Consider the following 27,495-nt stretch of genomic DNA (forward strand, 5'->3'; position numbering starts at 1 on the left):
ATGTAAGTATGCAAGCATTTAAAAAAGTTGAACTGAATTATCCTTTCCCTTTTTAATTAATGATTTATTTCAGGTAATATGTAACAAACCACCTCAAACCTTAGTGGCTAAAAAAAAACATTTATTTCTTCTGATTCTACCGGTCACCTGGGTAATTCTGGGATGGGCTGATTTGCCTCGGGCTGGCCCCACACTTATGTCTAGCAGTTGGTAAGAGTTGGTCTGGGGAGAGGGCTAAGTTGAGGTATTTGCTCCTCAAGAATGGAACCTGGGCTTCTTCACTTAGTCTGAGAGTCCAAAAAAACAACACAACTGGGAGAATGCCAAAGTGCATTACTGTTGTTTAGTCCCTAAGCTGTGTTTCTTTTGCAACACCATGGGCTGTAGCCTGCCAGGCTCCTCTGTCCATGGGATTTGGAGTGGGTTGCCATTTCCTTTTCCAGGGGATCTTCCGGACCCAGGGAATGAACCTGTGTGGCCAGCATTGGTAGGAGGATCCTTTACCACTGAGCTACCTGGGAAGTCCCCAAAGTGCGTAGACTTTTCAAATCTCTGCTATGACACAAGGCCAAAAGCAAATCATCCTGCTAAGCCCAGAGTCAGTGTGGGAGCAGAGTAACTAAGAGCATGCACAGAAGAGAAGGCATTACTATGTTATTTTATAAACAGTCTACTATTTGTTTTCTCTTCTAATTTGCTTAACATAAGAATTAGCATTTTTTCCATAAAGGGCCTGGTAGTAAATATTTTAGGCTTTGTGGGCCATATGATCTCTGTTGCAACAACTCAACTCTGCTATTACATAGCACAAAAGCAGCTGCAGACAATACTTAATGAATGACAATAGCTGTGTTTCAATAAATCTTTAAAATTAAAAAAAACTGGTGATGGGTTGGATTTGTCCTATGTGTAGTAGTTTATGGATTCCTATTTTCCTTCATTTATAAACTATTTATTTCTATTTTTAGTCAAATGGGTTTTCCCATATAGATTATATCTTTGGGATTTTAACCTTTTAAAAAATAATTCAACATATAGAGGATATCAACTTATTCTATAACTAAAAAAAACGATCAACTGTCTCTTAATTTTGACCCTCATATTTAAAGTACAGAAATCTTATGTCATCTGGATTTTTGCATGAGACTGACCTCAAATTTTTCTCTTTTGTTTTTCCCCTGCCAAAATAGCAATCATAGTATTGTAATATAAAAATATTAATAGCAAATACCTAGAAATGGTTTAATAAGCCAGGAAACACTTTAAACATTTACATATATTAATTCATTTAATCTTACAAGGAGTCTGACAAGAGTATTACTATTCTTATTTTACAGAAGGGACAAAGAGAAGAAAATAACTTGAAAAAAGTCCTATATTTAGAAAATAGTGGCTTCATGATCCAGCTTGCACTGTCTAGGTCAAGAGTCTACCTTCTGAATGACATGCTATTTTACTGATAATGAATGTTTTTCATTTTGTCATCACTGAGATTTAATGACATTCACTCAAATGTTATTTTGCACCAGTTTTTCAGGACCAATTGTAGTCTACTCTTTGCTTCATTTTTCCTATCCAAAAATCTTCTACTCTGATAAGTTCTCTGATAAGTAACTTCTCTGATAAGTTATTTTGTTAACTGTCACATTTATGCTTGCCAGAAAGCTGAATTACATTCATCCATGTCTGATAGAGTACTTTGCTTACTACTCAGAAAATATGCTGTGAATTACATTAAATACTTCATTGTCATGTCCTCTTATTTAGTAGGTTTCCAAACACACTGCACAATTTCAGATAACAAATTAAAAAAATCTGTGCATGCATTAATGGAGGCAGGTGTATGTATTATACAGTGCAATCTTCACCAGAGGTATGCTGTAATGCATTAATGGAGACAGGTGTACGTATTACACAGTGCAATCTTCACCAGAGGTATGCTGTAATGCATTAATGGAGGCAGGTGTATGTATTACACAGTGCAATCTTCACCAGAGGTATGCTGTAATGCATTAATGGAGGCAGGTGTATGTATTACACAGTGCAATCTTCACCAGAGGTATGCTGTAATACTATCTATCGCTGTTCAAGGTTTTGAACTAGTCTGTTTACATTGTGCCATGGTATATACTCATACCCTTTACATTATCTGTATAACATATTTTCTATAGACGTCATCTTCTTTTCTGATCTGCACAGGTACTGCAGACATAGCTAGTGTTCTGACATGTAACTAACACAAACAAAAAATGATGAAAAAAACACCTATAGCATTAATTATGGGACAAACAGATTAAATAAAATGAGTCAATAAAGTGGTTTATTGATGGTGTAATATGGGAAAAAGTAACATCTTTTAAAAACAATACCTTTTCCAAGTTAGTTAGGTAAAGAAGCTGCCCAAGCTTTTTCTGCAGCTGGGATGTAGCAACAGCTTTATCATTTAGTAGTTTTATACGATTCTGTTCTACCTAAAAAGTAAAATAAAACATCTTTATTCTAAGATGGTAACATTATACTAAACACACACAATTCTTCTATTTTAATTCATCCTTTCAACATTTAAGAAGCATATTTAAGTGTGAAAACTCAAATGTGCAAAATGGATACTAGAGAATATATTTTAAAAAATACATATATTTTGCTGTATAGAAGAAATAGTATATAATGAACATTTCTAAGTTTTTCTAAGTTACAGTCTCCAAGCTTTACAGAAACAAGATTTAAAAATATAAGGAACAAAAACAAGTAATAAAGAAAATTATATTTTTAATAGGAAGAGGAAAGTTTGGTGAAGTTATTTTTTAAATTCTGAGATATAAAGAGGGATTTTACAGATAGTAACCTGTCAAGTTTTCTGGGCTCCAAAATCACTGCAGATGGTGACTGCAGCCATGAAATTAAAAGACGTTTACTCCTTGGAAGGAAAGTTATGACAAACCTAGACAGCATATTAAAAAGCAGAGATCTTACTTTGCCAACAAAGGTTCGTCTAGTCAAGGCTATGGTCATGTATGGATGTGAGAGTTGGACTATAAAGAAAGCTGAGTGCCAAAGAATTGATGCTTTTGAACTATGGTGTTGGAGAAGACTCTTGAGAGTCCCTTGGATTATAAGGAAATCCAACTAGTTCTTCCTAAAGGAGATGAATCCTGGGTGTTCATTGGAAAGACTGATGTTGAAGCTGAAACTCCAATAGTTTGGCCACCTGATGTGAAGAGCTGACTCACTTGAAAAGACCCTGATGCTGGGAAAGATTGAGGGCAGGAGGAGAAGGGGATGACAGAGGATGAGATGGTTGAATGGCATCATCGCCTCGATAGACATGGGTTTGGGTGAACTCTGGGAGCTGGTGATGGACAGGGAGGCCTGGTGTGCTGCGGTTCATGGGGTCGCCAAGAGTTGGACACAACTGAACTGAACTGAACCTGTCTATATCTGTTCATCATTTAGCAAAGGAAAACAGGGCAAGGTAGGTTCTTGGCCACTCTTTGGGGAAGACTTTTCCAGTTCTGAAAATGCTGGGGTAACAGGACACATGTCTAAAAACTGACCAAGAATATCTTCAGGTTTTTGCACACAGAAAATGCTCAAGAATAGATGAATATGCAATATGAAAGAGAAACACATAAACGTGCAAATGTACCAAATCAGTGATGCTAAGCACACAATAGATGTGAAATTGCTCATCTTTGACCTACAAAAACAGAAACATCATAGGGCTCAAACCAAGAGAAGTCAGGGAACATTTATTGAAAACATCACTGTCCTGATCTCTTCTATGTGTCTCAGATTTTTGTGACTATCTATTTGCTGTGCTCTTTTCTGTGATTCACTTGTAGATTACCTCATGTGGTTCAATGATATGAAGAACTGGTGGGTTGGGCTTTGGCTCCCGAGGATCACGGACTCTCAGTCGTTCTGTAGCCATTGCAAGTTCATCAACAGCAGACACACGATTCCTCAGAGCCATCCAGTATTCATGAAGCAACTGAAGGAACAGAAAAGACAGTGGTAGAGCACATAATTAAAACTGGTTAATATCACTTAGAATCTTCAGTGAGGTCTTAAGACATAAATAGTTTTTTCATTAGGGTCTAAGGTGCAAGCAATCTTGGGCCATTAGGGGGATGAAGTGTGACTGGATAATCTTCACAGGACACTAGAGTATATTGCTTCTTCAGAATCTAAGGAACAGCACATCCCAAGATTTCTTGGTAGGATCAAAGATTTTTAGAGCTCAATACTAGACTGGTGGAATCTCTGCTTTATTTTCTAAAGAAATACTTTTTATTATAAAATATTTCACATTCTCAATTTTAATATGTATATAGGATAATGAAAATATTAAAATACACAACTGAGTCTGCATCATCTAAATCAGGAAAGAGAATGTCAGCTCCTTAGAAAGCCTCTGTGTTCCTTCTCAACTGCTTTGATCTCTTGCCTCACACATTGTTCCTTCAACCCCCAATGATGAGGTAACCACTATTCTGAGCTGGACTTATTATTCTGTACTTTTCACTGGAGTTATATTAATCTACACATACTTAACAATCTGGTTTTATAAGTTTCTGAAATTTGTAAAAATGGTATCAGTCATTATAAAATTTTTTGATATGCTGTCTTCAATAACATTATGCTCTAAGTTAGATCCTGACGTGTGAAACAGTATCTCATTCATTTACACAGTCTAAAAGGGTTTACTCTGCAATGTCACAGAGAAAAAAATGTACGAAGATCCGGGTGAATGCGTGATAAGCATTCCTCTGACACAGAATATGTGGCTAATGTGAGCTCAAAGGAAGACTGCAGGGGCAAGTGAAAACTGTATACAGTACTGTCTTCTTCCATGACCTGCTGTGATTAGTGGTGTTAATATGCTTTTGCTTTTAGAAGAGTAATGTGAAGAGAAAAAAATTACTACAAACCAACACTTTGGACTCTACAGAAGTATCATTCCCTAAACTATTAAACACATGAACTGATAGACAGCTTCTCTTTCTTGAGAGAAATTTTTATTCTGCTTTAAAAGGAAGAACTTTAAATGAATAAAAGATATCAAATGGAATTATAATGGCATAAATTAAACAAAAACCTATTTATTTCCTTCCCCATCTCACTTGCAAAATAGGACAAGGGATTAACAAATCTACATAAAAAGAATTCCAGTAGTCACGTATGAATTTGAGACTTGGATCATCAAGATAAAGAAAGCTGAGAGCTGAAGCATCAATGCTTTTGAACTATGGTGTTGGAGAAGACTCTTGAGAGTCCACTGGACTGCAAGGAGATCCAACCAGTCAATCCTAAAGGAAATCAGTCCTGAATATTCATTGGAAGGACTGACACTGAAGCTGAAACTCCAATACTTTGGCCACCTGATGCAAAGAATTGACTCATTAGAAAAGACCCTGATGCCAGGAAAGATTGAAGGCAGGAGAAGGGGACAACAGTGGATGAGAGAGTTGGATGGCGTCACCGACTCGATGGACATGAGTATGAGCAAGCTGTGGGAGTTGGTGATGGACAGGGAAGCCTGGTGTAGGGCAGTCCATAGGGTTACAAAGTCGGACATGAACTGAATTGATATAAAGGAAAATTCAAAATTAATAAATTCTAGAATCTCAAGTACAGAATTTCATGAAGTTATTAAAGTATGAATATGAAGGGTCCCTTTATGCATTATTAATTGCAATGGTTTCTAGTCTTGTATGTTGAGAACTATTTACTAAGTTCAGTCTTCAAGGTTGCTGATGTTTGGTTGTTATTTACAGAACAAAAGCAAAACAAAACAAAAAAGGAAACAAAGTAATACTCTGATTTCAAAGAATAGCAGTGTAAGGTCAAGCTAAAACAAGAATAACATACTTTCAAGGCTAAATAGAAGGTTTCATTTAAATTTCATTTTAGTTATTATTTTTAGCAATTTAATAAATAGAAATTGCTTATTTCTTTAGTATATTTATTATTAATTAGTACAATCATTACATTTCATGGAAAGATAAATTATGACACCTCAACTTTCTGAAGCAGATTTTTAAAAATTGAAGAGAGAAAAAGGAAAGTAGCAATTAAAATTAATGTAGAGGTGGAAGGAAGATTTAAATAACTGTTACCTTATATTCCTTCTTCCAAGCTTCAAAGAGATCCATTGAATTACTTCCCTCATCAATGAATTCAACATCAAATCTGTGAGATTTTGCAAATGACAGTAGTGCTTTCATAGATCGCTCTGTCTCACTTATTGCCCACAGGCCACGGTTGGTGGTAGTTATTCGATCATCTACCAGTCCCTCTTCATCTTCTATCATCTCCTCAAATATTGCAGTCTGGCCTTTGACTCTGAAGATGTTTGAGAAGAAAACCACAATAACTACTGTCAGTGGGTAGCAAGTACCGTAAAAATGATATTGGCAGAATCAACAGAAAAGCAAGGTCAAAAACAATTATTTCATCAACAATATTGACAACTTTCAATGTCATGTCTACAAGATCACGCTAGCAAGCCTTTGCAAAAACCACAGAGCCTTGAGGCATCACACATTTGACCAGTGTTCTTTTAAGAGCAATCTGGCACAGTAAAAATTGGCTATAAATTCCAGGCTAAAATTTTACTCTGAGAATTAAAATACAAAACACAAATTACCACTTATCAACCATACAAACAGAAAAGGCCATAAGATGACCTGAAAGTACACTATTTTCTTCTTACTTTCTTTTTTTTTTTTTTTTTTGAGGCAATCAGAACTTAGCCTTTTCTCAATTTCCATGTTTGTAAAATCAGGATAATTTTGCTAATGTCATGGTTATACATATCTTCAGTTTACAAATGAGGATCTTGAGACTGAGAGAAGTCCACTACGTGCATTAGTGAGCAGGGATCTGAGTTCAAATCTGTTGTCTGGACAGTCTGTGTCCTCCCTTCAAGTTAACACATACTACTATTAACACAAGACATGAACATTTACAGGGTAAACTTCAGCAAAGGGGAAACTGAGCATGTTACATGGTCAAATGCTAACGTTTATAAATTGATCGAAAAAGAGAGAAAAAATAATACTTTGAGGAAAATATGAATCCTATACATTAAAGTACCAAGTCTTAGGGCATCCCTAGTGGTGCAGTGGCTAAGACTGAGCTCCCAACGCAGAGGGCCCAGGCTCGATTCCTGTCAGGGAACTAGGTCCCACATGCCACAACTAAAAAGATCCTGTCTGTTACAACTAAGACCCAGGGCAGCCAAGTAAGTAAATAAATAAAAATAAATATTAAAAAAACCCCACAAAATATGCCAACTCTTGTAAAATGTTCATTTTACTCTATCAGAGAACTTACGTGTGAGAAAATAGTTTTGACTCATACTCTGTGAACAATTCATCAGCCTTACAAAAGACACAGCTGGAAAAGAAAAAATTATGAGAAAAAGAGTCACAGACATATCTGGCAATCAGGTAATCTCTAAAAGAGGCTGAGTATTTTATACTTCACATTTTCGTTACAAAAAAATATGCCATTTTAGAGAAAAAAAAAAAAGTACATAGTCCTCTGGTATGTGGTCTTAGAGAGGTTTTTATTTTTTAAGTTAGATTAACAACACATATCTATTTCTATCTGAATTCAAATGAAAACAAGTTTTATGTGAGCCACTGTTTCTTCTCTCAGAAGAAAGCTAGCTCAAAGGAATGACACTGTCCACCAGGTGATTTCTGCTATTACCCACCAGTTGAGAGGAAGTCTGACTGGTCGGAGATGGCAGATTGTTGCAGACTCAATAACATGCCGAGATGGAGGTCCCTCCAGGTTTTTTACAGCCTCTCTCACTTGCTTCTGGAACTTACTGAGCTCTTCCATATGTGTTGTCAGTAAGAACTGAAGTCCTCGGCAGTCATGGAATCTGATTCCCATCACCAGCACCACACACAACAAAGAAAAGAATAGTAGGTCAATTTCTTGAAAATTCAAAAAGTGGTTGGCAACGTGTTAAAGAAATTGCAACGTTTTACCAAGTCACACCTGGGTGAGTTTAACTTAGGCATGTATGCAGCTGGTAAACAAAGAATAATAACATTGGGTAGTCCACTATAAAAGATAACAAAAACATCTGATAGTTGCTGGCCTCAGAACCAAAAAACAGTAAGCAAAACCTATGTTCTGCCTCAGAGGCAGACATCTGCCTCTGATGTCTGTGAAAGATCAGAATTGTCACATTTTTTTCTTTTTAACTCTGACTGATGCTACCTGACATCGATGCTCTTTGTGGAGAGGTGGTGACTGCAGGATGAAAAGTAAAGACAGAAAAGTGAGAAGAAAGAAGAAAAATGGCCAACAGTTATTTTCCATATTACCAGGAACTTGTACATATCCACATGTATTTTAATTAACCATTTACTAAATGCCAGCCACTTTGCCAAGCACTTCTCCTGTTAACCTCAAAAGACATCACGGTCCCCACGATGTAGATAAAGCTTAATGAATCAAAGCAATTTAAAGTTAGAAAGCTACGTGGCAGAACTAAGAGTTAAATTCAAAAGCTGTTAACCAATCTGATAAACTGTAAATGAACCAGGTTAAGACAAAAAATTTGTGGTTGTGTGTGTATGCATTTCTGAAAGGAAAAACAAAGCCTAGAATAATAAGAAATTAAAAAGTAAAAAAAATATAAATGGGATTTGTTTGATTTTTAGGTTAAGACTATACCTGACCTGCCTCTTGAGAAACCTGTATGCAGGTCAGGAAGCAACAGTGAGAACTGGACATGGAACAACAGACTGGTTCCAAATAGGAAAAGGAGTACGTCAAGGCTGTATATTGTCACCCTGCTTATTTAACTTATATACAGAGAACATCATGAGAAACGCTGGGCTGGAAGAAGCACAAGCTGGAATCAAGATTGCTGGGAGAAATATCAATAACCTCAGATATGCAAATGACACCACTCTTATGGCAGAAAGTGAAGAACTAAAGAGCCTCTTGATGAAAGTGAAAGAGAGTGAAAAAGTTGGCTTAAAGCTCAACATTCAGAAAACTAAGATCACGACATCTGGTCCCAAACTTCATGGGAAATAGATGGGGAAACAGTGGCAGACTATTTTTGGGGGCTCCAAAATCACAGCAGATGGTGACTGCAGCCATGAAATTAAAAGATGCTTACTCCTTGGAAGGAAAGTTATGAACAACCTAGACAGCATATTCAAAAGCAGAGACATTACTTTGCCCACAAAGGTCCATCTACTCAAGGCTATGGTTTTTCCAGTGGTCATGTATGGATGTGAGAGTTGGACTGTGAAGAAAGCTGAGCGTCGAAGAATTGATGCTTTTGAACTGTGGTATTGGAGAAGACTCTTGAGGGTCCCTTGGACTGCAAGGAGATCAAACCAGTCCATCCTAAACTCCTTTTTCCACCAGTCCTGGGTGTTCATTGGAAGGACTGATGTTGAAGGTGAAACTCCAATAGTTTGGCCACCTGATGTGAAGAACTGACTCATTTGAAAAGACCCTGATGCTGGGAAAGATTGAGAGCAGGAAGAGAAGGGGATGACAGAGGATGAGATGGTTGGATGGCATCACCGACTCAATGGACATTGATTTAGCTGAACTCTGGAAGTTGGTGATAGACAGGGAAGCCTGGCGTGCTGCGGTTCACGGGGTCGCAAACAGTTGGAAACGACTGAGCGACTGAACTGACTGATATCCTTCTTCCTAAAATCCATGTACCATTCTCCAAATTGTTCATAAGAGACTACTCTTGTTCCTAAAAGGCTTTCCCAATATTTCACATTAGTCTGTTTCTTTCTGTTCATGGAGTTTATTACAACATTATTCATTTTTGTACTTTGTTGCTGTGTTAGTTGCTAAGTCATGTTTGACTCTTCTGTGACCCTATGGACTGTAGCCACTAGGCTCCTCTGTCCATGGGATTTCCCAGTCAAGAATACTGGAGTGGGCTGCTATTTCCTCCTCAGCAGATCTTCCTGATCCAGGGATCAAATCCAGATCTCCTGTACTGGTATGCTATTCTTAGTTGCTCAGTTGTGTCTGACTCTTTGTGACCCCATGAACTATAGCCCACCAGACCCCTCTGTCCATGGGGATTCTCCAGGCAAGAATACTGGAGTGAGCTGTCATGCTCTCCTCCAGGGGAACTTCCCAACCCAGGGATCGAACCCAGGTCTCCTGCGTTGCAGGCAGATTCTTTACAGTCTGAGCCACCTGGGAAGTCCCAGTACATTGTTTATGCATGCTTATATTTCTCAAATTACTTCTAACTCTTGTCTTCTCATTAAACTAACGGTTAGAAGGTAAGAATTAGGTTATATCTCCTTTTAAAAAACATGTATAATAGACAGAATAGCTTCTCAGTATTGCTAAAAAAAAATTACATAGAGATACTTAAAATTAGGTTAGTTATGAATACTATTCACAAAAAGAAAACAAAGTTTTTTATTTGTAACATTAAAAATTTAAATTGCTCTTCAAAAACTAACTTTTGAACCAACAGGAAGAAGTGGGTTTGGAAAAATTCTCTTTACTGACTCAGATCTGAGCACGTAAGTAAGGACTGAAAAATATCCTTACAAATTAGCATTTACAAGTCTTAGTGATGCTCTCTCTTGCAAGTCTTAAATGAAGAAAAAAAGATAATAATAGATGGTAACTCTTAAACACCATACTAATGGTAGGTAGTATTGTAAGTAAGCACTTTTTTCTGATCTTAACAACAATGCTTTGTGGGTTTATAGATGAAGAAACCAAGGCAGAGAGAGCTTATATAACTCTCCTAAGAACACAGAGATAATAAGGGGTGGAACTGAGGTATGAACATTGGCAGTTTGACTCAAGAACCTACTTGCACTCTTAATTACCAAGCTAAACAGCATTCCTTAAGAATCACTAACAAGTAAACAGGAGTACTTTTGTTTCTGAGATAAAAATTTCATTAAAAACCAGAGCAGCTGTGTTAAGATGATGTCTGAATACATATAATCTAAAACAATATTAACTTCAAAAATGTGTTTTCTTACTTTTTATTTACATCTAGTGCTTTTAAAATTCATGTTTGTGTAATGAATTATACATTTAATGTTTCCTATATGCAGGTCAGGAAGCAACAGTTAGAACTGGACATGGAACAACAGACTGGTTCCAAATAGGAAAAGGAGTACGTCAAGGCTGTATATTGTCACCCTGCTTATTTAACTTATATGCAGAGTACATCATGAGAAACGTTGGGCGGGAAGAAGCACAAGCTGGAATCGGAATTGCCGGGAGAAATATCAATAACCTCAGATAGGCAGATGACACCACCCTTATGGCAGAAAGTGAAGAGGAACTAAAAGTATCTTGATGAAAGTGAAAGTGGAGAGTGAAAACGTTGGCTTAAAGCTCAACATTCAGAAAACGAAGATCATGGCACTTGGTCCCATCACTCCATGGGAAATAGATGGGGAAACAGTGGAAACAGTGTCAGACTTTATTTTGGGGGGCTCGAAAATCACTGCAGATGGTGACTGCAGCCATGAAATTAAAAGATGCTTCCTCCTTGGAAGGAAAGTTATGATCAACCTAGATAGCATATTGAAAAGCAGAGACATTACTTTGCCAACAAAGGTCCGTCAAGGCTATGGTTTTTCCAGTGGTCATGTATGGATGTCAGAGTTGGACTGTGAAGAAGGCTGAGCACCGAAGAATTGATGCTTTTGAACTGTGGTGTTGGAGAAGACTCTTGATAGTCCTTTGGACTGCAAGGAGATCCAACCAGTCCATTCTGAAGATCAGCCCTGGGATTTCTTTGGAGGGAATGATGCTGAAGCTGAAACTCCAGTACTTTGGCCACCTCATGTGAAGAGTTGACTCATTGGAAAAGACTCTGATGCTGGGAGGGATTGGGGGCAAGAGGAGAAGGGGATGACAGAGGATGAGACATCTGGATGGCATCACTGACTCGATGGACGTGAGTCTGAGTGAACTCCGGGAGCTGGTGATGGACAGGGAGGCCTGGCGTGCTGCAATTCATGGGGTCGCAAAGAGTCGGACACAACTGAACGACTGAACTGAACTGATTGGTCCTTTTATAGCCATGAGACCTCAAAATATTTAATAGGGGGTATATTCTAATATGGAGATTTACAACTTCTAAAAGTAGTTTCTGTGTGATTTAAGAAAAACAAATTCAACACATATAAAAATATCTTTTCTTTATCAGCTGATTCCACAATGCCGGCAGAACACTTTAGGACATAGCTTTAACACGAGGTAAAACATTGTGACGTAAATAACTTGTCCGGGGATGGTGATTCTTGGGCTTAACAGGAAAAAGGGACTGCACTCAAAAGCAGTTAATATTTGCCAAGAGAATGCACTGGTCATAGCAAACACCCTTTTCCAACAACACAAGAGAAAACTGTAGACATGATCACTACCAGATGGTCAACACCAAAATCAGATTGACTATATTCTTTGTAGCCAAAGATGGAGAAGTTCTACATAGTCAGCAAAAACAAGATGGGAGCTGACTGTGGCTCAGATCATAAACTCCTTATTGCCAAATTCAGACTTAAATTCAAGAAAGTAGGGAAAACCACTAGATCATTCAGGTATAACCTAAATCAAATCCCTTATGATTAAACAGTGGAAGTGAGAAATAGATTTAAGGGATTAGATCTGATAGAGTGCCTGATGAACTATGGATGGAGATTCATGACACTGTACAGGAGACAGGGATCAAGACCATCCCCATGGAAAATAAATGCAAAAAAAGCAAAATGGCTGTCTGAGGAGGCCTTACAAATAGCTGAGAAAAGAAGAGAAGCCAAAAGCAAAGGAGAAAAGGAGAGATATACCATTTGAATGCAGAGTTCCAAGGAGAAATAAGAAAGCTTTCCTCCGTGATCAATGCAATGAAATAGAGGAACACAACAGAATGGTAAAGACTAGAGATCTCTTCAAGCAAATTAGAGATACCAAGGGAACATTTCAGGCAAAGATGGGCTCAATAAAGGACAGAAATGGTATGGACCTAACAGAAGCAGAAGATATTAAGAAGAGGTGGCAAGAATACACAGAACTGTACAAAAAAAATCTTCATGACCCAGATAATCACGATGGTGTGATCACTCACCTCGAGTCAGACATCCTGGGATGTGAAGTCCAGTGGGTCTTAGGAAGCATTACTACAAACAAAGCTAGTGGAGGTGATGGAATTCCAATTGAGCTATTTCAAATCCTAAAAGATGATGCTGTGAAAGTGCTGCATGCAATATGCCAGCAAATTTGGAAAACTCAGCAGTGGCCACAGGACTGGAAAAGGTCAGTTTTCATTCCAATCCCAAAGAAAGGTAGTGTCAAAGAATGTTCAAACTACCGCACAATTGCACTCATCTCACGCGCTAGTCCACAGAAGGCAATGGCACCCCACTCCAGTACTCTTGCCTGGAAAATCCCATGGACGGAAGTCCTGGTAGGCTGTGGTCCATGGGGTTGTTAAGAGTTGGACATGACTGAGCGATTTCACTTTCACTTTTCACTTTCATGCACTGGAGAAGAAAATGGCAACCTGCTCCAGTGTTCTTGCCTGGAGAATCCCAGGGACGGTGGAGCCTGATGGGCTGCTGTCTATGGGGTCGCACAGAGTCGGACACGACTGAAGCAACTTAGCAGCAGTAGCACATGCTAGTCAAGTAATGCTCAAAATTCTCCAAGCCAGGCTTCAGTAGTATGTGAACTGTGAACTTCCCAATGTTCAAGTTGGATTTAGAAAAGGCAGAGGAACCAGAGATCAAATTGCCAACATCCGCTGCACCCTCGAAAAAGCAAGAGACTTCCAGAAAAAAACATATATTTCCGCTTTATTGACTATGCCAAAGCCTTTGACTATGTGGATCACAATAAACTGTGGAAAATTCTGAAAGAGATGGGAATACCAGACCACCTGACCTGCCTCTTGAGAAACCTGTATGCAGGTCAGGAAGCAACAGTTAGAACTGGACATGGAACAACAGACTGGTTCCAAATAGGAAAAGGATTATGTCAAGGCTGTATATTGTCACCCTGCTTATTTAACTTATATGCAGAGTACATCATGAGAAATGCTGGACTGGAGGAAGCACAGGCTGGAATCAAGGGTGCTGGGAGAAATATTAATAATGTCAGATATGCTGAGGACACCACCCTTGTGGCAGAAAGTGAAGAACTAAAGAGCCTTTTGATGAAAATCAAAGAGGAGAGTGAAAAGGTTGGCTTAAAACTCAACATTCAGAAAACGAAGATCATGGCATCTGGCCCCAAACTTCATGGGAAATAGATGGGGGAACAGTGGCAGACTATTTTGGGGGGCTCCAAAATCACAGCAGATGGTGACTGCAGCCATGAAATTAAAAGATGCTTGCTCCTTGGAAGAAAAGCTATGACCAACCTAGACAGCATATTGAAAAGCAGAGACATTACTTTGCCAACAGTGGTCCATCTAGTCAAGGCTATTGTTTTTCCAGTGGTCATGTATGGATGTGAGAGTTGGACTGTAAAGAATTGATGCTTTTGAACTGTGGTGTTGGAGAAGACTCTTAAGAGTCCCTTGACTCCAAGGAGATCCAACCAGTCCATCCTAAAGTAGATCAGTCCTGGGTGTTCATTGGATGGACTGATGTTGAAGGTGAAACTCCAATACTTTGGCCACCTGATACAAAGAGCTGACTCATTTGAAAAGACCCTGATGCTGGAAAAGATTGAAGGTGGGAGAAGTGGGTGACAGAGGATGAGATGGTTGGATGGCACCACTGACTCAAGGGTCATGAGTTTGGGTAAACTCCGGGAGTTGGTGATTGACAAGGAGGCCTGGTGTGCTGCATTCCATGGGATTGCAGAGTTAGACACGACTGAGTGAATGAACTGAACTGAATACTGCATGTACTTTAGAAATGAGAAGTATATCAGATTCTATATGATGAAAAAAATGATTATACTAAGGTACATCCAAGTTAATAGTGACAAATGGAAAATGGAGCATATCTTTTTAGGGTGGTAGTAGACATTTGGAAAAGTTTTTAGAAGAGCAAAGGAAAATGCTTTAAATATTTAACAGACATTCTTACTGAATTTTTCACTGAAAACCAGCTTTAATGCCAAGGCTGACCTCTGACTGGGATGTGATCTGAGAGGCGGACATCCTTCCACCCAGAATCCAGTTCTGCCACAACACCTAAGTTCCCCACACTAGGCTGACATCCCTTTCGGTTAAACCACTGAAGGTACTTTTGACAGAGTATATCTGTTCTTTGGAAAGAATTATTCGCCATTCATACATCAAGAGCAATAATCCAATATATCTATCTTAAAGAATTTTAAGTGTTGATAAGAAGAAAGACGGGAAGACAAAGACTCTAAAATATAAAACTGCTCACTGTGGCACTATGAGCTTAGCTCTCAGGGAATGAATGACATAGGGAAATGGGAATGGCTTACCCCAAGGGCAAAAATCTCCAAGACAGAACCTATTTCAAAACTCTGCTTCAACTTGGTTTTAAGCAACTTTATCCAACAAAGATACAAAAAAATACTTCAAGCAGATTAAAAAAATAGAAAAAAAAAGCACACTAAAAAAGAAAACATTTAAAAATGACTAATATAAAGGAAAAAAGGTTTATCTTTTAGATTTATACCTCATATTTTGATTTGAAATATACACTTAACAAAATATAAAATTCAGATGTTCATAACCGCAGTATGTTATGATCTTTAACTGGAACTCTTAATACCAAATGATCTGAATATTTGGGATGACTACTAATATAATTATCCTGTTTTGTGCTACTCTCTTACTTCTCCGACATAGAAAGCTTGCCAGTTTGTTGCTTGTAGTTGCTGGTTATTTCATTTCTCACTCTTTGAGCAAGTTCCTCTTCAATACCAAATTCTATTGCTCTTTGTATCACATTCAGCCACCAAGGAGAATTAGAATGAATCTGTAAACAAGATAATTAATATCTTTTCAGTACTCACTATATTTCTATCACTGAAAAGGGTTCTAAAAGGAACAATAAATGCCACTCTCAGGAAAATCACAATAGTAGTAGGGAGACAAATAGACATGTTGGCTATACAATGAATGAATACAACATCTGCATATATAATTAAATAGAACACCTATTTCATGATTACTCTAAATGAGTGAGAATTTATTGTACATACATGTATAACAAAGCTGTGCTAAAAAAAATACTTTAAAATTCAGTATTCACTCTATATATCTGAAAAGGTAACAGGTTTCTTTCTCAGCATAATAAAGACTTCATGCTTATCCTCAACTAATTGAACAAGATTCTACTCAATGAATAATCTATGGTAATTAATAAAATTATATGCCTGAATACTAATTAATTAATGAATTAGGAAGAATAACACGTGGTGTAACTGATTGAAATCAAAGACTAAAAGTGTATTTGTGTAGCCTCCTCTTTAAACTTTGCGATTGACTTCATGAAAGAGAAATTTTAGAAATGACAAATGGCACATATTTCATAAGAAAAATACTTATAGTTCTAATATTCCAAACCTTGAAAGATTTTGGAAACACGCACATCTAAGATCAAAAGAAGGTTGTGGACGTCTAATTTCTTCAAAAGACAACTTGTTATATACCAAGGGTAGAGGAAACCCCATTATACCTTAAGAAATCAAAGAGAATAACCTAAAAATAGGTGATTTATCTCTGTATCTGTTCATTTAATCAATAAACACTGTTAACAGCAAATAAACCTTTATTGTGGCCCAGGTACTATATGGGCTTCCCTTGTGGCTCAGCTGTAAAGAAGCACCTGCAATGCGGGAGACCTGGGTTCGATCCCTGGGTTGGGAAGATCCCCTGCAGAAGGGAAAGGCTACCCACTCCAGTATTCTGGCCTGGAGAATTTGATGGACTGTATCGTCCATGGCGTTGCAAAGAGTCAGGCACGACTGAGCGACTTTCACTTCACTATACTAGGTGCTAAGAATTCCAAGATAATAAGAAAGCTCAAGTTTCTCCCCAGATAAGAACATAAACCAAAATGTTGTTGTTGTTCAGTGTCCCAGTCGTGTCCGACTCTTTGAGACTACATGGACTGCAGCAGGCCAGGCCTCCCTGTCCCTCACCATCTCCTGGAGTTTGCCTAAGTCCATGCTTATTGCATCGGTGATGCTGTCCAGCCATCTCATCCTCTAACGCCCTCTTCTCCTTCTGCCCTCAATCTTTCCCAGCATCAGGGACTTTTCCAATGAGTTGTCTGTTCGCATCAGATGACCAAAATACTGGAGCTTCAGCTTCAGCATCAGTCCTTCCAGTGAATATTCAGGGTTGATCTCTCTTAAGACTGACTGGTTTGATCTCCTTGCTGTCCAAGGGACTTTCAGGAGTCTTCTCCAGGACCACAGTTGGAAGGCCTCAATTCTTTGGTGTTCTGCCTTCTTTACAGTCCAGCTTTCATAACCATACGTGACCAGAGGGAAGACCATAGCCTTGACTATGTGGGCCTTTGTTGACAGGGTAATGTCTCTGCTTTTCAACACAGTCTATATTTGTCATCCCTTTCCTGCCAAGAGGCATTCGTCTTTGATTTCATGGCTGCAGTCACCATCCACTGTGATTTTGAAGCCCAAGAAGAGAAAATCTGTCCCTACTTCCACCTTCTCCCCCTCTATTTGCCATGAAGTAATGGGGCTGGATGCTATGACCTTAGTTTTTTAATATTTAGTTTTATGCTGGCTCTTTCACTCTCCTCCTTCACCCTCATCAAGGTGCTCTTTAGTTCTTCTTTGCTTTCTGCCATTAGAGTGGTATCATCTGCATATCTGAGGTTGTTGTTTTTCCTGCCTATCTTGATTCCAGCCTGTAACTCGTCGGTCTGGCATTTCTCATGATGTGCTCAGCATACAGATGAAAGAAACAGGGTGAGAGCAGATAGCCCTGTCGTACTCCTTTCTTAATCTTGAACTAAACAGTTGTTCCATACAGGGTTCTAACTGTTGCTTCTTGACCTGCACACAGGTTTCTCAGGAGACAGGTAAGAGCTTTCCACAGTTTGTCATGATCCACACAGTTAAAGGCTTTAGCGTAGTTGATGAACAGAGAGAGATGTTTTTCTGAAATTCCCTTGCTTTCTCTATAATTCACTGAATGTTGGCAATGTGATCTCTAGTTCCTCTTCCTTTTTGAAACCCAGCTAGACATCTGGAAGTTCTTGGTTCGCATAATGCTGAAGCCTAGTGTGCAAGATTTTAAGTAAGACCATACTAGCTTGAGAGATGACTGCAACTGTTTGATGGTTAGCACATTCTTTGGTGGTACCCTTCTTGGGAACTGGGATGAGGACTGACCTTTTCCAGTCCTGTGGCCACTGCTGGGTCTTCCAGATTTTCTGGCATAATGAATGCAAATCCTTGATGGCATCATCTTTTAGGGATTTGAATAGTTCTGCTAGAATTTCATTGCATCCACTAACTTTATTAACAGTAGTGCTTTTTAAGGCCCAATTGACTTCGCACTCCGGAAGGTCTTCACACGTTATGTGGAGAAAAATGTAAGTAAGGAAAATTATATACATACCTTTCTCTGAAGATCACGGATAGTCTGCTGCACAGGCAACAAAGCCTGCTGGGCTTCTGCAACCTCTGTGTTACACTTGCTCATATAATGCTCTCGTAGCTGTTTGGCCTGTGTTGAAACATGAAACAAGTATAAACTTTCGCTCCAGGTCAAAAAAATAATCTAGTATGATTCTAGAACAGTGTGCTTATTTTATTTATTTAAATCTGTTTAATTTAACTTAAGCATTAAACTCATGTATACTGTAGAGAATGTAAAACCCATGCTCAGTTCAGTTCAGTTCAGTCGCTCAGTTGTGTCCAACCTCTTTGCAACCCCATGAACCGCAGCACGCCAGGCCTCCCTGTCCATCACCAACTTCCGGAGTTCACTCAGACTCATGTCCATCGAGTCAGTGATGCCATGAAATCAAAAAAATTTAAAAAAACCCATGCTAGAAGTTCCTAATATGTATGTTGAAGAGAATTTATCTGGAGGCCACCTTGACTTACATTTACCTGTAAGTCATATAATATAAAAAATTCCAAGGATTTGCTCTCCAAATTCTAATTTTTTAATTAAAAAAAAAAAATGGGAGGAGGAAGAACAGTAACATTTTAAACTATAAGGCAAAGCAGGAATACATTTTAGAATTTCTTGTCTCATTCAGTTATCATAATTCCTTGGAATTACTTTAGTTTAGAACACTTGAGAATATACACTAACACAGGTTTTGTGAACTGAACTGTGTTCCCTCAAAATCTGTATGATGAAGCTTGAACCCCCAATGTGATTATATTTACATACAGGGTCTTTAAGAAAGTGATTGAGTAAATGCACATACATGAGATGATAAGGGTGGAGCCCTAATCCAAAATGACTAGTGTCCTTAAAAGAAAAGGAAGACACACCAGGGATGCAAGTGCACAGAGAAAAGGCCATATGAGAACACAGTTAGAAGGCAGCCGTCTACCAGCCAAGGAGAGAATCTTTAGGAGCAACCAACCCTGATGATACCTTGGTATTAGACTTCTAGCCTTCCCTGATGATTAATGGTGTTGAGCATCTTTTCATGTGCATGTTGGCCATATGTATGTCTTCTTCGAAATAATATCTATTCCTATCCTGTGCCTATTTTTTAACTGCCTGATAAGGGGTTAATATCTAAATCCCTGATAAGAGGTCAGCATCTAAAGTATATAGACAACACATAAAACTCAATATCAAAAAAAAACCTAATTAAAAAATGGGCAGAAGACCTGAACAGACATTTTCTCAAAGAAGACACAGAGATGGCTAATAAGGCACACGAAAAGATGCTCAAAACCACTAATTATTAGAGAAATATGAATTACAACAGCAATGAGGTATCACCTCGCACATGTCAGAATGACTATATCAAAAAGTTTACAAATAACAAGTGTTGGGGATAACATGGAGAGAAAAGAACCCTTGCATACTGTTGGTGGGAATGTAAACTGGTATAGCTACTAAGGAAAACAGTATGGACATTCCTCAAAAAAACTATATATTGTACCATATGACTCAGCAATTCCACTCCTGAGTATACAGATGGAAAAACAATGAAAACACTAGTTCAAAAAGATACATATACTCTGATGTTCAGAGCAGCACTATTTACAATTAACACGATAAAACCCAAGTGCCCATCAACAGAGATGAATGGATAAAGAAGCTGCTGTAAATATTTATAGTGGAATATTATTCAGCTATAATCAAAGAAAGAAATTCTGCCATTTGCAGAAACATGGATGGACGCAGAGAATATCATGCTCAGTGAACAAGGCAGAAAGAGAAACACAAATATTTTATCATATTACTTACACTTGGAATCTAAAAAATAAAATGAATATATATGCAAAACAAAAATAGGCTCATAGATATAGAAAACAAACTACTACTGGTTGCCACTGGGGAGATGAAAGGGGACAGGACAAATCTGGGGATGAGATACAAACTACCACGACATATAAAACAGAAGAGCAACAAGCATATATTGTATAGTACAGGGAATTATAGCCATTATCTTGCAATAGCTTATAATGAAGTATAATCTATAAAAATACTGAATCACTATGCTGTATACTGTCTCATAAACTAACTATAGTAGTAGTAGTAGTGTTAGTTTGTTCAGTTGTGTCCAACTCTTCACAGCCCCATGGACTGTAGCTTCCCAGGTTCCTCTGCCCATGGAATTCTTCAGGCAAGAATACTGGAGTGGGTAGCCATTCCCTTCTCCAGGGGATCTTCCCGACCCAGGGACTGAATCTGGATCTCCTGCACTGCAGGCATATTCATTACCATCTGAGCCATCAAGGAAGCCCCATATCAAATCAACCATACTTCAATTAAAAAAAAGGAGAGATTGTCCTTTCCCTACTGAATAAGAACTATATAAAAAAGATCTTCACGACCCAGATAATCACGATGGTGTGATCACTCACCTCGAGTCAGACACCCTGGAATGTGAAGTTAAGTGGGCCTCAGGAAGCATTACTATGTACAAAGATAGTAGAGGTGATGGAATTCCAGTTGAGCTATCTCAAATCCTAAAAGATGATTGCTGCACTCAATAAGCTAGCAAATTTGGAAAATTCAGCAGTGGCCACAGGACTGGAAAAGGTCAGTTTTCATTCCAACCCCAAAGAAAGGCAATGCCAAAGAATACTCAAACTACTGCACAATGGCACTCATCTCACATGCTATTAAAATAATGCTCAAAATTCTCTAAGCCAAGCTTCAGCAATACGTGAACTGCAAAATTCCAGATGTTCAAGCTGGTTTTAGAAAAGGCAGAGGAACCAGAGATCAAATTGCCAACGTCCACTGGATCACTGAAAAAGCAAGAGAATTCCAGAAAAATATCTGTTTTATTGACTATACCAAAGCCTTTGACTGTGTGGATCACAACAAACTGTGAAAAATTCTGAAAGAGATGGAAATACCAGACAACCAAACCTGCCTCCTGAGAAATGTGTATGCAGGTCAAGAAGCAACAGTTAGAACTGGACATGGAACAACAGACTGGTCCCAAAGTGGGAAAGGAGTACGTCAAGGCTGTATTTTGTCACTATGCTCATTTAATTTATATGCAGAGTACATCATAAGAAATGCTGGACTGGATGAAGCACAAGCTGGAATCAAGATTACCAGGAGAAATATCAATAACCTCAGATACACAGATGACACCACCCTTATGGCAGAAAGTGAAGAACTAAAGAGCCTCTTGATGAAAGTGAAAGTGGAGAGTGAAAAAGTTGGTTTAAAACTAAACATTCAGAAAACTAGGATCATGGCATCTGGTCCCATCACTTCATGGCAAACAGATGGGTAAATAGGGGAAACAGTGACAGACTTTATTTTTCTGGGCTCCAAAACCACTGCAGATGCTGACTGCAGCCATGACATTAAAAGACGTTTGCTCCTTGGAAGAAAAGTTAAGACCACGCAAGACAGCATATTAAAAAGCAGAGACATTACTTTGCCAACAAAGGTCCATCTAGTCAAAGCTACAGTTTTTCCAGTAGTCATGTATGGGTGTGGAAGTTGGACTATAAAGAAAGCTGAGTGCCGAAGAATTGATCCTTTTGAACTGTGGTGTTGGACTCTTGAGAGTCCCTTGGACAGCAAGGAGATCCAACCAGTCCATCCTAAAGGAAATCAGTCCCCAATATTCACTGGAAGGACTGATGCTGAAGCTGAAACTCCAGCTTTGGCCACCTGATGTGAAGAACTGACTCAATGGAAAAGACCCTGATGCTGGGAAAGCTTGAAGGCAGGAGGAGAAGGGACGACAGAAGATGAGATGATTGGATGGCATCACCGACTCTATGGACATGAGTTTGAGTAAACTCCGGGAGTTGATGATGGACAGGGAGGCCTGGTGTGCTGCAGTCCATGGGGTTGCAAAGAGTTGGACACAACTGAGTGACTGAACTGAACTGAATCTTGGTTCTTTTTTATAAATTAACTGACCATATGTGGGTGGGTTTCTTTCTGGGCTCTTTCTGTTCTTTCCCATTGATCTATGTATCTGCTTTTATATCAACATCATACTCTTTTAAATACTATAGTTTTATAATATAGCTTAAAATCAGGGTGCATAATGCCTACAGCTTTGTTCTTCTTTTTCAAGATGACTTTGGTTATTCAGGATCTTTTCGAGTTCCACACAGATTTTTGGATTGTTTATTCTATTTCTGTGAAAAATACCATTGGAATTTTAATAGGAATTAAACTGAAAGTATATACTGGCTTGGGCTGCATAAACATTTTAACAACAGTAATTCTTCCAGTCCATGAGTGTGAGAAATGAAACTTCTATTAAGTCACCTAGTCTGTATTTTGTTATGGCAGTCCTAGAAGATTAATACAAAAAGGATTAAAAAATTGGGGCCCTTTCAACTTCTCAAAACAAAAAGGATCATGTTATTTGCAAAGCAACAGAAACACTGAAAAACTTTATTCCTGTAAGTTTCCACTAGGAAACTTAGGGAAATTCACTTTTGTCCATTTAATTGAAATACTTAACTGACTCTGGAAACTATTTTATGAATGAAGAAAGGGGATGATCAGAGGCTATGTGGACAGTGGGAGAAAAACTGGAAAGACTACTGAACTGAAAATCCCAATACTCCACTCAGTAGTGGGACGAGCCATAAGAAATTGCCAACAGTAGACCACTCCTGACTTACAACAACAGCAATTTCAGGAAGTCATTCATTTTCCTAGGCTTTAGTTACTTCATCTACAAAAAGAGGTGGTGGAAATGATTTCTAGAATTTTGTCCAGCTTTAAAATACCAAGGCTTCATATCATGTAAGAGTTAGGCCAAAGTGATAAAGTGATTTCCTTGGAAATACATCTACATAGTATGAACCCTCCACCTCATGATGCAATTTTCCTCTTCCTGTCACAACCTTCCAATTAATATCCATTACAATTCCTTGGTTGTAATTAGCTGGTCATTAGAGCTGTCTACTAATAGATAGGACTGTCTCCCAGAGAGCTTCCTGTCACTGAAAGCATTTAACAGAGTGCCTGATTACATATAAAGATTAGACACCTGCACTGGGAATAAAATTTCACTTGCAAGTTTTCATATACTTTTTCACTTGAAAATTTCATACACTTGATGCTAGATTACTATCTAGCATCTAGCTAGATTCATACTTAAAAAATACCTACATACTTACTTACAAGTACATACTTACAAAATCTCATTTTTTTATCCTCTTAATTTACATAAAGGTTCCATTTACAGGTTCAGTAGTTTTCAAACACATCTACTACTCTTTTGCTTTTAGGTTTGCCATCTTTCTGATCTTTAATGAGGCAAAAATTCACTGGGGAATTGGCATAAGTGTATTAAAACTATTTTACGTCATTGTTTCTAACGAGAGGCAATATTCATTGCAGAAGGAATTTCTTTGAGGACATAAGTAATAGTGAAAATTTGAGTTTATTTATTGCTTCAAATAATACACTGAAGGGTGGAAAAGGTAGAAAACTTTATTTTTACTAAACTAAACCTTTGGCAGGTCTGTCATCAAATCAACATGATTTCCTTTAATTTGTTGTTTATTTACATCCTGTGCTGTTGGCTACCAGCAGCCATGTCTACAACAAGCAGTTGCCACACAGCTGCAAGATTATCAAAGAAACAAAATAATATGGAATGTTGCTATTCTATGCCACCCAAAATCATCAAAGCAAAGTTTGGAACATCAAAGCAGCAAAGAAACATGATTACCTTTTGATTTCCTAGGATGTATCAATTAGCCAGAACATGAACTCTGAGAAAAAATTCTTTTATAGGCAGAATGAAAAAAAAAAAAAAAATTACCTCTTCCTCAAGTCTGCCATCTCTCAGGGTAGGAGGTATCCCTGGGTGCTTGGCTGTCAACAATTCCATCAAGTTATGGGTAGCATGAAGTCTCTACAAACACACAAAAGGCAGCAATTATGACAGCCAATGCAGTGGACTCTAAGGGGAGAATCTACTATCACTAAGGCATACAGAACACTAATAATGCATTTAAGGCCAAATCATCGGATTCTTTTCCTTTAAAAATAACTTAGATACCAACTTTCTTCAGAGTCAGTTTTACTGTAATTATCTTAATTCATAATGATGTAAATTTTCAGTTAAAATATATGGTCTTATGAAACATGTCTATGTATTTAACAAAGTATGTTAAATAGGTAACTTCTTCTCTTATACATGCACTTGTCTATATGGGGAAATATGAATATGTCCAGTAAGTCCAGTAAAGCAGAAAGGTTGACTGGATAGACTTATTCCTCTTCTGGAAAATGAGTCTGGATGAGCCTAGCAATTTATGACATTATAAAACCAAAGATAATGAAATACATAAGAAAACAGGGCTGTGACCTGGATCTGTTGAATTTAAGGGCTGAAAAGAGGAGGGGCTGGAGGTGCAGATGGTGTAGAATAAAGGAGAAAACTCCATCTTAAATCTCTGTATTAAATATTAATATAAGCCAGACATCTCACTGTGATATTGGGTCTGTGACTGTACTGAGGCTTCTGTTGCATTCTGCACAAACTAGTGGAATGGACTGGGAGGAACACCTCTCTCTCTGTTCGTTTACACCTTTATCCCAACAGAGCAGAGTGGCTAATTTGACTGGACAGAGTTAGATATTCCTTGGGTTATGCCTGGTCAGCAGGCTAAGCTGCTGTGACTCAAAGCAAGAACCAGGCTGCCTGATGGTTTACTCTTCACTGGAGCTCAGGCGCACTGGACTCACCTGCCCACTTCTGTTTCCTTTATTCAGGAGCACAGTATCTTCCAACTTGCTCCTTCTCTCGTAAGGTAAACACATTTGCTTAAGGTCCAAAGCCTTCTGTAATCCTCATCCATGCATACATAATATAAGGATACCAGTATTTAATTTTCTCTCCTCTTCCCCCTCCCCCATACACTCCTCCTAACACCTGCTCAGACACAGGTGAACATGAGGTTCCAAGGCCTAGGTTCTGAACAGTAAAAAAGAAGCCTCACTTGGGACTCAAGCCTAAACTTACCAGGATTCATAAAACGGATCTTATTTACCATTTAGCTAGAGTCTTGTCTATATGATCCACTGATAGAAGCAAGAAGAAATTTCACATTTAAGTGTTACAATTCAAATATCCAAATCTCCCTAAGAGACCTACAAAAACTAAATTAGAAGACCATTGGATAAGTATTATTGTTACTTAGTTCCACTGCTGAGTGAAACTCAATTTCTTTTTTTGTTGAATATCATGTAAATAAATATGCTGATATAAATATGCAAAAGTGATAAAACTGATGCCATTCTTTGAAATACGAATGTTTTGAGCTACTTTTCTAATGTAGGTTAGGCTTATCTAGTCAGCCTTGTGGCCAATACTGGCCTGAGTAGACAGAATATTAGTGTTTCTCAAACTTTTGGGTCTATACAAAAAGACATCTTGGGTGCTTGTTAAGAGAACATGGATTTTAAGTTTTATCCCCAGGGACTGTGACTCATTCCACTTGTTACCTTTCGTCCTCTTAAATATTCAGAAAATTTATTTTACAAAGATCAAACAGTTTGAAACTGTTTAGTTTTACTTACTTGCAGTGAATCTGTTTTGAGTTTTTCCTTGTGTTCCTCAGATGAACGCAACACTTCTCTATATAGTTCTGCTGCCAAAGCATACTCGCCTGGATAATCAAAATATGTTTAAAGAATAAGAAAATCACGTATTTAGCTCTCAAAGTCATCTAAAAACACCTACTGTAAAAATACAGCATTGATTAGAACTCCCTAATTTATTTATTTTTTACGAAAAGGAATTTGAGTTGGTATTAATATGACTGCCCCAGTAAAAAAAGTTGATGATGGCACCCTTTCTTGGGGTTTAAAATTCCACAGAACCAGAACACCAATAAAATAATTTAATGTTTTAAAAGTATGCTAAAAAACAAACAAACTAATGTTTTTTTCTTCTTTTTCAAGTTAATGACTTCCAAGCAGTAGTTATTAGGATGTTTGAAATTAAGGACAAATTTAGGGTACTTACATGTGTTTATAAACAAATATTCAAAACACTATGACCAATGTACACGTACTTTTCAGAAAAATAATGCACTCTTCTTGACAGGTATTGTTTCTGTTGGTATTAGGCCAGAAGGATTTAGTTTATAACTACATTTCAAAAATTTAGAATTCTTTCTATTTCTGGTTATATAATTCACAGTTAGTCTAAGAGATTTACGCTTTTTTTTTGTTATACCTAAAAAGTAGCTCATACAAATAAAGTCATAAAAAAGTACAAAAGCACAAGCTGATAAACTATGGCCCATGGGTCTTATCTGACTGTATTTTTGTAGGGTCTACACACTAAGAATTTATTTTTAAATTTTAATAGTTGAAATAAAAACTAAGATAAAACTATTTTGCGACATGTGAAAATTACATGATATTAAATCTCAGGGTCCATGAATAAAGTTTTAGTGGAACCCAGTCATGAGGACTTTACGTACTATCTGTGGCTGCTTTTGTATTACAACAGCTGAATAGTTGTCACAAATCTTATGGCTCACAAAGCCTAAAATATTTACTACCTGATTCTTTCAGAAAGTTTCATTAGACTTCAGTGAAGGAGAGGTGAAACATTTTTAATGGCTCTGACTAATGCAACCTATCTTTTTTTCTGCCTGGGGAAAAACTCGAAACCAGTAATTTATACATACAATAAAATGAAAATCTAACAGTAGCAAAATCATGAAACACAAGGGAGAAAAAGATAAAGAGATGTTCTAATTTCAGTTTGCTGAGGAAAAAGCTTTTATCCTGATCGTTGCATACACTTGCTTATTTTAAACTGTAAACCAGTTTCATTAATATCATGGATTTAGAATTTTGCTCATAGCCATAATGAA

General features: G+C 37.9%; 1 protein-coding gene across 2 annotated transcripts in view; it reads right to left on the reverse strand.

The window, feature by feature from the left end:
- The window catches only part of SHPRH (SNF2 histone linker PHD RING helicase), an 89,064-nt gene that overhangs the window by 26,539 nt on the left and 35,030 nt on the right, over positions 1-27,495 (reverse strand). For both annotated transcript variants that reach the window (XM_027551770.1, XM_027551771.1), the window contains exons 15-23: positions 26,186-26,274; positions 24,423-24,515; positions 18,578-18,685; positions 15,817-15,959; positions 7,724-7,897; positions 7,339-7,401; positions 6,120-6,345; positions 3,848-3,991; positions 2,370-2,471 (exon numbers count right to left, since the gene is read on the reverse strand). In XM_027551770.1, the coding sequence (XP_027407571.1) occupies positions 2,370-2,471; positions 3,848-3,991; positions 6,120-6,345; positions 7,339-7,401; positions 7,724-7,897; positions 15,817-15,959; positions 18,578-18,685; positions 24,423-24,515; positions 26,186-26,274 (1,142 nt within the window). The remainder of the gene's footprint in view (positions 1-2,369; positions 2,472-3,847; positions 3,992-6,119; positions 6,346-7,338; positions 7,402-7,723; positions 7,898-15,816; positions 15,960-18,577; positions 18,686-24,422; positions 24,516-26,185; positions 26,275-27,495) is intronic.

Source organism: Bos indicus x Bos taurus, chromosome 9, assembly GCF_003369695.1.
Source record: "Bos indicus x Bos taurus breed Angus x Brahman F1 hybrid chromosome 9, Bos_hybrid_MaternalHap_v2.0, whole genome shotgun sequence".
NCBI lineage: Eukaryota > Metazoa > Chordata > Mammalia > Artiodactyla > Bovidae > Bos > Bos indicus x Bos taurus.